General features: G+C 39.3%; 1 protein-coding gene across 1 annotated transcript in view; it reads right to left on the reverse strand.

The window, feature by feature from the left end:
• ATRX (ATRX chromatin remodeler) overlaps positions 1 to 13272 on the reverse strand; it is a 783199-nt gene that overhangs the window by 753038 nt on the left and 16889 nt on the right. The window contains exons 2-3 of the mRNA XM_053714433.1: positions 11434 to 11546; positions 11287 to 11336 (exon numbers count right to left, since the gene is read on the reverse strand). Of these exons, the coding sequence (XP_053570408.1) occupies positions 11287 to 11336; positions 11434 to 11546 (163 nt within the window). The remainder of the gene's footprint in view (positions 1 to 11286; positions 11337 to 11433; positions 11547 to 13272) is intronic.

The raw sequence follows: 13272 nt of genomic DNA on the forward strand, positions 1-13272 counted from the left end.
GCCGGTGCTATGAGTATCACCAAGGCCCTTTCCCGTTTGATTCAAGCAATTACTCAAGGAAGAAGAATAAACTGAGGAAACGGGTATGCTAGATTGAAGGTCCAAGGGGCCGCCAGAGCATCTATCAGTTCCGCTTGAGGGTCCCTGGATCTCAGGAGCTTGGCATTCTGCCACGATATCTAATTCCGGCTGACCCCACTTGAGAATGAGGCTGGAGAACACTTCCGGATGGCGTTCCCACTCCCCCGGATGAAAGGTCTGCCTGCTCAGAAAATCCGTCTCCCAGTTGTCCACCCCTGGGATGTGGATTGCTGACAGAAAGCAAGAATAGGCCTCCGTCCACTGAATTATTTTGGATACCTCTGTCATAGCCAATGAACTCCGCGTTTCTCCCCGATTGATGTAGGCCACTGACGTTATGTTGTCCGACTGGAACCTGATAAACTGTACCAAAGCTAACTGGGGCCAGTCCAGAAGAGCATTGTAAATCGCTCTCAGTTCCAGAATGTTTATGGGTAAAACAGACTGACTGAATCCATATTCCTTGAGCCTTTGGAGAGCCCCAGACTGCTCCCCACCCTAGAAGTCTGGCATCTGTCACAATCACCTAAGATGGTCTGCGAAAGCATGTTCCCAGGGAGAGATGATCCAGAGACAACCACCATTGTAGAGAGTCCCTTGTCTCCTGCTCCAGAAGAAGTCGAGTGGACAAGTCCGAATAATCTCCGTTGCATTGTCTCAGCATGTTCGACTGCAGAGCTCTGAGACGGAAGCGAGCAAACGGGATGATGTCCATTGTTGCCACCATCAGCCCGATTAACTCCATACACTGAGCCACTGACGGTCGAGGAGTGGACTGAAGGACTAGGCAAGTATCGATAATCTTCATAGACAGAGAGTCTATTATGGTTCCTAAGAAAGTTACCCTTGTGTTTGGAACTAAGGAACTTTTCTGAATTTACCTTCCATCCATGAGATCTTAGGAAGGACAACACCAAGTCTGTGTGGGATCTTGCTATCTGAAAGGATGGCCCCTGAACTAGAATAAAGCACCACTGCAATGCCTTTTGATCGAAGCACCGCCAAAAGAGTTCCAAGAACCTTTGTGAAGATTCTGGGGGCTGTGGCCAGACCGAAAGGAAGAGCTTGTCCAGAAAGGCAAACCTTAAGAACTTGTGATGATCCCTGTGAATGGGAACATGTAGATACCCGTCCTTTTAATCCACTGTTGGATAAATGGAAGAATGGAATGAATTTCCAGTTTCCATCTTGAAGGACGGTAACCTGAGAAACTTTAGACTTTTGAGGTCTAAAATTGGTCTAAAGGTTCCCTCCTTTTTGGGAAGCACAGACAGATTGGAATACAACCCCTGACCCTGTTCCAGTAATGGAACCGAAACAATCACTCCCAGAGCGGAGTAAGAACGCCTCTCTTTGTCTGGTCTGCAGATAATCTTGAAAGAAGAAACCTGCCTCTGGGAGGGAAATTTTTGAACTCCAGTTTGAATCCCTGAGAAACTATTTCTATTGCCCAGGGATCCTGGACATCTTAAACCCAGGCTTGAACAAAGAAGGAAAGTCTGTCCCAGATCGGGGGCATGCCCTTCATGCTGTCTTGGAATCACTAACCGGCTTCTTGGACTGTTTTCCTTTGTTCCAAGACTGGCTGGGTCTCCATGTAGGATTAGACTGTTCCTGCTTAGAGGTGGAAGAGATGCCTTTGAAATTTCGAAAGGAACTAAAATTGCTTTGTCGTCCTCTTTATTTTTTTACTTATTTTGAGGGAAAAGATGACCTTTAACTCCCTTGATATCAGAAATAATCTCCTTCAGATTAGGACCAAACAAGGTCTTCCCCTTGTAAAGAATAGCTAGAAGTTTTGACTTGGATGACAGATCTGCAGACTAAGGTTTTAACCATAATCTTAGCTCCCAATTTGGAAACTTGAAGGTTAGCGTCCGAAATAAAGGCATTAGCTAGTTTAAGAGCTTTTATCCTGTCTTGGATCTCATCCAAAGAAGTTTCTGTCCTGAGGGCCTCAGACAGTGCATCAAACCAATATGCCGCCGCACTAGGGACGGTGGCAATGCACACAGCCGGTTGCCACTGCAGACCCTGGTGTACATAAAATCTTCTTGATTAACCCCTCTAACTTCTTATCCATAGGGTCTTTGAAAGCACAACTATCCTCTATGGCAGAGCTTTCCAAACTTGTTATGTTGGCGACACACTTTTTAGACCTACATCATTTCGCTACACAGTAATTCAGTTGTACTAGCAAAAAGGAGGTTAAACTAACTTGTTTTAAGAGATACAGACACATACATAAATTATATAATAATGAAATGTATTTACAAGTAACAGTATGTATGTGCAAGAATTAAAAAAGTTTAACAACAACAATAGCTACTTACTATTTTAATGGGATGTATGAGGTTGATGGGATGAACACAATTTCTGAATATTTAGTGGAACATTAGAGAGACACTCGCATTTCATCATCAAGCATTTTTAAGCTTCCACTTTCTATACATATATCAAGAGCAGGAGCAGCAATGCCCTACTGGGAGCTAGTTGCCAAAAAAAAAAAAAAACACTGACATCAGCTCAGCATTGAAGCCGCCGCCCTCAGAGTTCGGTGAGTCCGATTGACTACTGCCCACGCTGCAAAAACAGTGATGTCCCACTCACTGACTACACATGCAGTCATGAGCCAATTAAGGAGACTACACGTGCAGTCAGGAGCCAATGTGGAGCCAATGTGCCGCCAATGGGAATAGTTTCAGTTCCCACTGAGCTGCGCCAATAGGTTAAGATGATCTGTATCCCCCTAGGTATCAATCACGTGTCAACCATGTGATATGCGTAGCAGGCAGGCGGAAAGTCAGAAACCAAAAAAAGAAAATTTAAAAAAAATTTGTGCTGAAGCAGGGACACACCTACACACTGCTGCCGACACACAGTTTGGAAAGCACTGCTCTATGGGAATAGTAGTTCTTTTAGCTAAGGTAGAGAGGGCTCCTACCTTAGTAACAGTTTGCCAAGCCTCCTTAACAGAATCGGCTATTGGAAACATTTTCTTAAAAATAGGAGGGGGAGAAAAAGGGATGCCCGGTCTCTCCCACTCCTTAGCAATGATTTCAGTAGCTTTTAGGGACTGGAAATACGTCTGTATAGGAAGGAATCTCAAAATATCTGTCCAGTTTATTAGACTTCTGAGGAACAACCACCACTGTGGAGTCACTATCATCCAAGGTGACCAAAACCTCCCTGAGTAATAGACGAAGGTGATCAAGTTTAAATCTGAAAGATACCACCTCCGAGTCTGTCAGAGGTAATAAAATCTGTAAATCTGAAATTTCTCCTTCAGAAGCTACTGCAGTACCCTCCTCTTCAGGATGTTGGAGGATACTTCTGAAATTGCGACAACTGCGTCCGAAACCTTGCTTACTGAATGTCTTGCTTTTCTCTTACGTTTGCACTGCAACATTGGAAAGGCAGACAGGGCATCAGAAATAGTTGAAGACATAAGAGAAGCTATGTCTTGTAACGAAATCCCCGAAGGGACTATAGCTGAAGCGCCAGGCACTGCTTGAGAAGGCGGTAAAATTTGGGACGTTTGAAGAGAAAGCTGTGGCATAAAATTGACCATCGTTAGAATCTTGGACAACATCTGCCTTAGAGGAAACCAGCTCAGAAAAAAAAAATCTTATCACTATAACTTAAAGTCCTTTGAATACAAGAAGGACAGAAAGGGATTGGTGGTTCCACATTAATGTCAAAACAAAGCGCAGGTGACATCTTGCAAGTCCCCTTGGTCCATGCTTGCACACAATTTGCCAAATAACAAACATAAGTTATCAAAATTATATGGAAATTTTAATTATAAATAACCCGTTACTGTTTCTTTAAATTCAAAACTGTTCTTTTTATTTTTGCTGCAAAAAATGTCAGCTTAACGTTTTCCCTTTGTACTGCCAAAACGATTAACTTGCTTAAACAAAAAATCAACCTCAGCAGTCTGCTGAAGTGCTCCTACCTGACAGAAGATAGTTAGGTCCCAAAAATGTATTTTTTCCTCTTCAGTACGATTCTACTTGGAAATGTCTGACATAATGATACCAAGAAAAACATTGTGTCTGCACTAGCAACGCATGATCTCCCATGTGACTCCAGTCACTCCGGTCAATTCTCAATGTGCACTGTCTGAGCTGAAGCGCTACGGAATGGCGCGCAAAAAAACGGAAAGACCGACCATTGTGGGCGTGACCTAGTTGACCATACATTATGTGAAGTGAAACCACCGGAGCCATGAATGTACACACCTATTAATGTAAAATGTCAGTTAAAACATTTAGCTTCCTCCAGCCCCAGTGCCCTGGTACATAACACTGCCCAATTAGCTTTCCCACAGGAAAAACGTTTAACGTCCCCACATAAGAAACTTTCTTAAAGAGCCCCTTATGTCTAGAATATGCTCACTAAAAAAATCTGAGTCCTTATTCCTAGAAACTTGGGACACTGAACCCAATTTTTTTTCTTTTGTGATTCAGATAGAGCATGAAATTTTAAGCAACTTTCTAATTAACTTCTATTATCAAATGTTCTTTAGTCTCTTGGTATCTTTATTTGAAATGCAAGAAAGTAAGTTTAGATGCCGGCCCATTTTTGGTGAACAACCTGGGATGTCCTTGTTGATTGGTGCATAAATTCATCCACCAATAAAAAAGTGCTGTCCAGAGGTCTAAACCAAAAGAAGCTTAGTTGCCTTCTTTTTCAAATAAAGATAGCAAGAGAATGAAGAAAAATTTATAATAGGAGTAAATTAGAAAGTTGCATGCTCTATTTGAATCACAAAATAAAAAAAATTGAGTTCAGTGTCCCTTTAAGGCAGCACTTACCTTGACTTCTGCCTGGCAGCTCTCAGGTTTGAGAGGTCCTCTCCCTCACATCGACCTAAGGAAAATAACATGCCGAGTCAATGAGAACCTCAGACTGAAGGATAAGGGCAGCAAGAAATTATGGGAGGCGCAGTGAGAATTATGTCCCACCAGTTCCCATTGCTCTAAAGCCACCAAAGCTCTACAGTAGAGACTGATATGGACTACGGCTACACCCTAGAACAAAGCAGCACAATCTTGCACTACTTTAAACATAATAAACTCTTGATTGAAGAATCTAATCTAACACCTCACTTTACCTCTTGCTATCACTAACGTAGGCAAAGAGAATGACTGGAGTGGGAGGGAAGGGAGGAGCTATTTAACAGATTTGCTGTGGTGCTCTTTGCCTCCTCCTGCTGACCAGAAGGTGAATATCACATTAGTAGTTAAGATGATCCGTGGACTCACTGAGTCTTAAAAAAGAAAACCTGTATGTTGAAACATCTTTGTCAGAAAGGTTTCCATTTTCTTATCCATCTGCTCTCTAAACAAAGAACTATCCTCAAAAGGTATAGAAGTACGTTTAGCAAGCATAAAGATAGCACCATCCAACTTAGGAATGGAGCCCCACAAATCCAGTTAAGAGTCTGGGACTGGGAACAACTTTTTAAAAGTAGATGAGGGGGGAAAGGAAGATCCAATTCTTTTCAATTTGTTGTTAAAAATATTTGCTATTTTAACCGACACAGGAAAAGTCAAAGGAACTTTCCTGTCTTCGTAAACTTTCTAATTTAGATATCATAGGTTCTTCAGGCAGTGCTGCCTCTGGAACCTCTAATGTAGACAGAACCCCCTTTAAAGGGACAGTATACTATAAAATTGTTTTCTGCAGTATAAAATGTATGAGATTTGCTTTATTAAGGCTTATTTGTGTACATTAATTAGCCGATTTTGTGTTTTGAAGCCACAACCTAATAAAATAGGTTGAGCTTGTAGGTATAACCAGATCTCATTACTTTATCACATTGTGTACATATACCTGCTTCTTTATCCTATATCTGTCCATAAACCAATCACCAATACTAGGAAAGAACAATGGAAAATTAACATTTTATTACCTCATCTCTTCTATAACACACTGGGAGTGTAATTACTTCTACTGGCTGAGTTAACACAGCTTGGCCTTGAGGCCAAAAACTTTCAGGATGGGTGGGGATACCACAGGCTAAATAAACTATTTCAAATGCCAATATAAGGGTAATGGAAATACTTGTAAACCATTTAATACACTCCAGCAGGTAAAGTGGATCATTGGGAACAAATTAAAAGGGGAGACATTTTTTTGGAGTAAACTGTCCCTTTAATAAAAAAAAATGCAAGTGCTCAATTTTAAATCTTATGGACGATTCCTCCGCAACAGGAGGCTTAGACGCTAAGGACTCCAAACCAGAAAGTTCATCCTCTGAAGCTAATGGTTAACTCATCAGATAACTGGGACATAATAGCTAAATCCGATAAATATTTAGATGACTTCGGGTCAGGAGAGCCATGTTTAACCTCTCTCTTGCGTTTGTTAGAGCAAGGTAATGCACTGAGGGCTGCAGACATCACCGTTTGCAACTGCGCAGCAAAGTCCGCAGGAAGAAGGCCCCCTCCGGATGGAGGATTAGATGTGCTACGGGGAACTGCATGGAGTGGATAATGTAGCAAGGGCAGTAATCTCACGGGACATAGAGTCCTGAGAAGTAGACGGCTCAGAGGGACTAGTAGCCTTAGCAGGCTTGTCTCCCTTCTTAGACTTTATAAAACGTGTTAAGGCATGTGGAACATAATTGAGTGGGTGGGAAAACCACGGCCTCCTCACAATATTAACAGGTATGATTTAGTACAGAAGAAGTACCTTCTAACATGTCGGAGTCCTCCTCACAGAAGGACACAAATAGCCCCAAAATTTTTTTTTTTATATAAATATACTCCCAATGGCTGGGGCACTCACCATCTCCTAGACAGTACAGGGGAAACACTCTCAGGTTGAAGTCACAGCCGGAATGGAGGAAATGAACATAGACCACATGCTATGAAAAGTACAGCAAGTTAATAGGAGCTGTGCAACACTTTCAAAAACGAAAGTGAAACCTGTTTCAGCCAAAAACAGTTTATGAGCCCAGGAAAAGAAAAAAACACAAACACACAAAGCAGCATGTGAATAAATACACAGATTAATCAACCCCAACTGTTCAATAAACCCCCTCCAGAGGATATTAACTCTGGATCCTATCAAGGTATAAAGGAGCCACACTGACCCTGTTATAGTGTTATATGTGTAAAAAAAAATTGAAACAATCATACCTCCAGGATCCATGCTGTAGAACAGAACACAGCCTCTCAAGTGTGACAGTCATGGACTTGAGTGAGAGAGAGCAGGCAGTGAGAGAAAGTAGGCAGTGAAATTCGTCAACACTGATTGCTTAGGAGCTGTTAGCAGTAGTCTGGATAGTTTCACAGAAGAAAAAAAAAAAAAAAAAAAAAAAAAACTCCAATCCTATCTCGAAGGGCAGATACTCTTTTTCAGGACTCCCCAAATCTTCTTTGCCACCTCCTATCGTGATGAAAGGCAAAGAATGACTGGGGTAATGAGGAAGTGGGAGGGATATTTAAGCCTTTGGCTGGGGTGTCTTTGCCTCCTCCTGGTGGCCAGGTGTTGTAATTCCCAACAGTAAGGAATGAAGCCGTGGACTCTCCCTATCTTAGGAAGGGGGAAACAACAAAACGTAATAAGAATTTGCGTAATCAGAATTGCATAAGACAATGCAATAAACAAGTGTCTAAATTTGTCCCAAGGAAAAAAAAAAAATCAGGAAAGTGCGTTTTTCAAATTGGATGCTCTATCTCAATCATGAAAGTTCAATTTTGACTTGAGGGTTGTATTGTAAACCATAAATGTACTATTAACAAAATATCCTGCCATTGATATATTGAAATATTCAGCAACTATAAAAAGGGGATTAAAGGGCCACTGTAAGTAAATATTTTCTATGCCTGTTACTAACTAACTACCCCAAATACGCTTTTTATCTATAGCATTTCATTAACATATCTCTACCGTATATCAGAAATCTTGTCTGCAAATTTAATTGTTTTCCAAACCCACTCCGTGGATATCCTTTGCTCTGTACCAATCCGTTTACAATACCTAGGTCTCAAAATGGCGCTTTAAACACAACGTTATTGGTTTAAGTATTTTGAACACGTAGTGCTGAAAATAGTGGGCAGGATAACGTGACATCGGCGAATAAAAGATATAACTTTTAGAACGTTATGAAACTTCGTTTTGGAGAAAATATAGGTCAGTAGGTTTTAATTAATGTTTATTAACTTTAATATGTTAGTTGTTTAGCTTAAAAATTATAACAGAAAGTAATCCTTTAAGGTTATTTTTCCAACACTGCAAGTTGTCCAATTCTGGTGTGTTGAACAGAATTGCATTGGCTGTTAAAAGGATAATTCAATACAGCAGAAATGCATAATAATGCAGTAACATTTATGCTTACCTGATAAGGTGGTGAGAGTCCACTAGTAAATTAACCACTGGGATTCAACTCCCGGCCATTAGGAGTTGGCAAGGATTCCCAAAAAATCCAGGAGTATTCTATCCCTCCCACCTCACTGATTAGTCAGTCTTACTTATAGCCAAGTAGGGAGAAGTAGAAAGGTAGCAAAGGACAGAACAGGGAAATTAGGTACAAAGCTAGTACCGCCCCCAGGAAGAAAAAAAAAAGGTGGGCCTCGTGGACACTCACCACCTCGAAATAAATTAATCAGGTAACCATACATTTTGTTTTCTTTCATAAGGTGGTAAAAGTACACAAGTCCATTACTTCGGGGAACATAAAACTCAAACTGTTGAGAGTCCATGAGTATGGGATAAAAATAAAAAAATAAAAAGGTAGGCACCTAATTTCCAGATACGGTTGACTGCAGAACTATCCTACCAAAAGCTGCTTCCGAACAAGAAAAAAAAAAAAACACATCAATGTAGTTGAATTTAGTAAAATGTTGTTTGTTTTTTTAAGAGACAGTCTACTCCAAAATAGTGATTGTTTAAAAGGATATATAATCCTTTTATTACCCATTCCTCAATTTTGTATAACCAAAACTTAAATTATAATATAGTTTTTACCTCTGATTATCTTGTATCTACGTTTCTACAGAATGCCCCTTTATCTCAGGGCTTTCTACAACTTGCATTTTAGGCAATCAGTGCAGTCTCATTTGTAACTCCACTGGAATCAGTAGTGTTACCTATATGGTGACAATTCAATAGCTGTCTTGCTGTGTGAAGTTTATAAAATAGAGATAAATGCGGCCTACATGGGCTAAAAACCGGCAGAGATTTAGAGTTTTTAATGTTATAAAGTATATTAATATAACAATATTGGTTATGAAAAAGCTGGGGAATGGGTAGTAAAAGCATTTTTTTTAACAAATCTTTTTAAACAAATGTTTGAGTTGAGTGCCCCTTTAAATGCCAAGGAACTAGAAACTGATCTGGTACAGTGAGCAGTAATACGCTACGGGGAGACTTTCCTACCTCCAAGTAAGCCTTGCAGATTAAAAGCTTTAACCCTTCACTACCGGGACTTTCAAAGAAAAACTTGGCCAAAACAAAGGAGACTTTGTTTTTAGCATTTTTGCTATCATGGCACAAAAGGTTTCTCTGGGATACCCTTTGTCCCTTTAAATGTCCATTTTGACATTTAAAGGGACAGTTTACTCAAATATTTTCTCCCCTTTAATTTGTTCCCAATAATCCACTTTAACTGCTGGAGTGTATTTAATTATTTCCATTACCCTTATATTGGCATTTGAAATAGTCGATTTAGCCCATGGTATCCCCACCTATCCTGAAAGTTTTTGGCCATTAGGCCAAGCTGTGTAAACACAGCCAGCAGAAGAAATTGCACTCCAATTGGGGTATAGAAGAAATAAAGGTAATAAAATGTTAATTTTCAATTGTTCTCTCCAAGTATTGGTTTAAAGGGACACACAAGTCAAAATTAAACTCATTATACAGATAGAGCTTGCAATTTTAAACAACTTTACAATTTACTTCCATTAACAAAATGTGCACATTCTTTTTATATTTAAACTTTGAGTCACCAGCTCCTACTGACCATGTGAAGAATAAAACGTGTATGCATTTGTGATTGGCCGATTGCCGTCACATGGTACGTGTATGCATTTGCTATTGGCTGATAGCTGTCACATGGTACAGGGGGAGTGGAAATAGATATAACTTAAAATTGTCATAACAAAATCACTACTTATTTGAAGTTTAGACTAAGTGCTATTACATTGTCTTATCATGCATTTGTTGATTATGCAAATCTACTGTGACTGGTCCTTTAGGGACAGATATAAGTTAAAGGACCAGTCAAGACTGTAGATTTGCGTAATCAAAAATGCAAGATAACAAGACAATGCAATAGCACTTAGTCTGAACTTCAAATGAGTAGCAGATTTTTTTTTCTGACAATTTTAAAAGTTATGTCTTTTTCCACACCCCCTGTACCATGCGACAGCCATCAGCCAATCACAAATGCATGCATGTACCATGTGACAGCAGCCATTCACAAATGCATACACTTATTCTTGCACATGCTCAGTAGGAGCTGGTGACTCAAAATGTTTAAATATAAAAAGAACAATAAATCCAGGGTTTTTGGCTTCCTGATGAGGTGCGCTCACGGCAGATGAGTATTAATACAGTCCGAAGTCGTGGCAGCTCTTCCGGTGTTTTCAAATACAGAGAGGAAATCTACAATGGAGATAAGAAGGCGCCAATTTGGCGCCTTCTTATCTCCATTGTAGATCTCCTCTAAATATAAAAAGACTGTGCACATTTTGTTAATGGAAGTAAATTGGAAAGTTGTTTAAAATTGCATGCTCTATCTGAATAGTGAAAGTTTAATTTAGATTGAGTATCCCTTTAGAGAAGCAGGTATATTTACAAAATGTGATAAAAGTAGTAATGAGATCTGATTAAACCTACAAGCTCAACCCATTTTATTAGGTTGTGGCTTCAAAACACAAAATCAGCTAATTCATATACACAAACCTTAAAAAGCAAACCTCACACATTTTTTTACACTAAGCAGCTGGTAAAAAAGTAACTGGAAACACAAGGGTAAAACCAATGTTATAGTATACTGCCCCTTGAAATGCTATAGGGATTTCTGTAGATACAGGATTTGATACATTTTAAAAAAAAAAAAAAAAAGGGATTGTGACAGACTCCCTTATTGTCCAGCAGCACCTTTACGTATCTTTTTTTTTTAAAAAAGTAAAATTAAAATGTGAATCAGTAAGGGGGACAATTAGAAAAATGCATTGCCAGAATTACCTCTTCCATGTTGTCAAAAGGTTGCTGTCTAGATGTGGGTTTTGATTTAGCTACAAGAAAAAAAATAAATAAATTAGCATGCATCTTAGGAAAATATTTAGCAAGTTAATGTAGTAGATACAAACTAAGTTTAAGCATAAATCTTACCTGTACTTTTGCTCACAGATTGTCTTGTAGGCGAGGTTGTATCCTCCGATTCTTCTGAGGAGTGAGCTAAAAATTCATGAAGCTTCTGCACCAGTTTATTTAACTTGCTTTCACTGTCAAAATTGACCATAAAAAGAAAAGAAAAAACATTTAAGAGAAAGGGGTCAGCAGGCAATAAAGTAATACAAATATGAAATGTTTATTTAAATGATAGAAATAAAAATTAAATTTAGAACCACCTTTTGTTTGTTTGAGGAATTAGTATTTATCAATAGAAATATTTTTAAAAATGCAGTATTAGAGGAAGCAACAAAACAGAATTCCATTAAATAAGTTTTGAATCAAAACACGGTGGACGACTTATATTCAGCACCGGAAACTCTTTACCCTAGCTGTGATGTCATTGCCTCAACCCCTCCCCAGGAGCATGCAAGATAATTTAATACAAGGGAAGCACAGTGCGAGCATGGAACTGGGAAGTAAGCTGCTAGAGAGAATTCAACCAGCTCAAAACTTTTAAAATGGAGAAATATTTTAAAATTTAGAATTTGTTATTCAGATGTAATGTATTTCGACTATATAATTCATTAATACAAATTTTCAGTCAGCTTGACGCTATAACACGAGTGACGTTTAGTTACCGAAACTGGAAGAGACGTAACTTCCGGTGGCGGTCTCAGAATACATATGCTTAGGAAAGCACAAAGGTATGTCTGGACACAGAGCGTGGTCTTTTATAATGAGTATGACTATATAGACACGTGTATTAAATCACAATATGGCACTAGATTGGATCAATATATTAAGTATATGGGTGACACGGTGTATGTTTATTATGATATACCGGAAGTGGTTGTTTAATTTCCGGGGTTTTGAGTGAACATCGTTAAGATGAATAGTATAAGGATATGTATGTATAGATGATGACTTTAGGTGTTAAGGACAAAACAACACTTAGTATATACACACAATGTGATAATGTGTGGGTTTCTAAATATGGAGTACTTTTGGCACTGAAATATAAACACATACCGGAAGTATTTGGTTAAAGCACTTCCGGGTCACGCATGCTAAACCTGAAGTAGTGAGAATTTGACGCTTTTTCTGTACAGGAAGTGGGAGGTGTTCTTGTATTGGTTTGCTTATTTAAGGTGCAGTGTGTTTGTACACTTTATGTTCTGAGGAAGGGGAGGTTTACTCCCCGAAACGTCAATAAATTTGACCCCTGTTTTTGAAAAAAATCCTGGCTGGTTCCTGCTTTGTTGAAGATGGTTTATTATACAGAACCTTCAGGTGGTTGTCTCATGGAGGGCATATTCACATAGTGTGGCATACATACACACACACACATATATACGGGCTGCACGATCAATCGCATGCGATTTAAAACCGCGATTAATCGCTGCGATTTTAAAACTGTGAGAGTCTAGATTTTTTCCTAAATAAAAAAATCCTCAGAAGTGGCTGTAATATTGATTTGTTTGCGATTTCTTGCAAACCAGCTCCATCCAATGGTTACTTTTAGCACACATTTGTAAAATGGCTGTTTTACTTTTACTTTCTGTTCTCATAAACAGCCGATCAAAATAGATGGAAATCTAAAAGCAGAGCCCATGCAGGAATGAACAGGAGAGAAAGCCACTAACTTATATTTCCCCCTAGGGACGTCTGTAGTCTGAAACTTAGGGTATGTAAACATTATGGAACCTCCCACACAATCTCCTGCTCCTCTGGCTCAAATACATGGCAGATGCAGTTAACCCCACAGCTCCCAAAAAGGCTAAAACTGCAGTCCCCTCTGCTGCTGGGTTAACTTAACTGCATCTACAATGTGTGAAT

The sequence above is a fragment of the Bombina bombina genome, chromosome 1 (assembly GCF_027579735.1).
Source record: "Bombina bombina isolate aBomBom1 chromosome 1, aBomBom1.pri, whole genome shotgun sequence".
Taxonomy (NCBI): domain Eukaryota; kingdom Metazoa; phylum Chordata; class Amphibia; order Anura; family Bombinatoridae; genus Bombina; species Bombina bombina.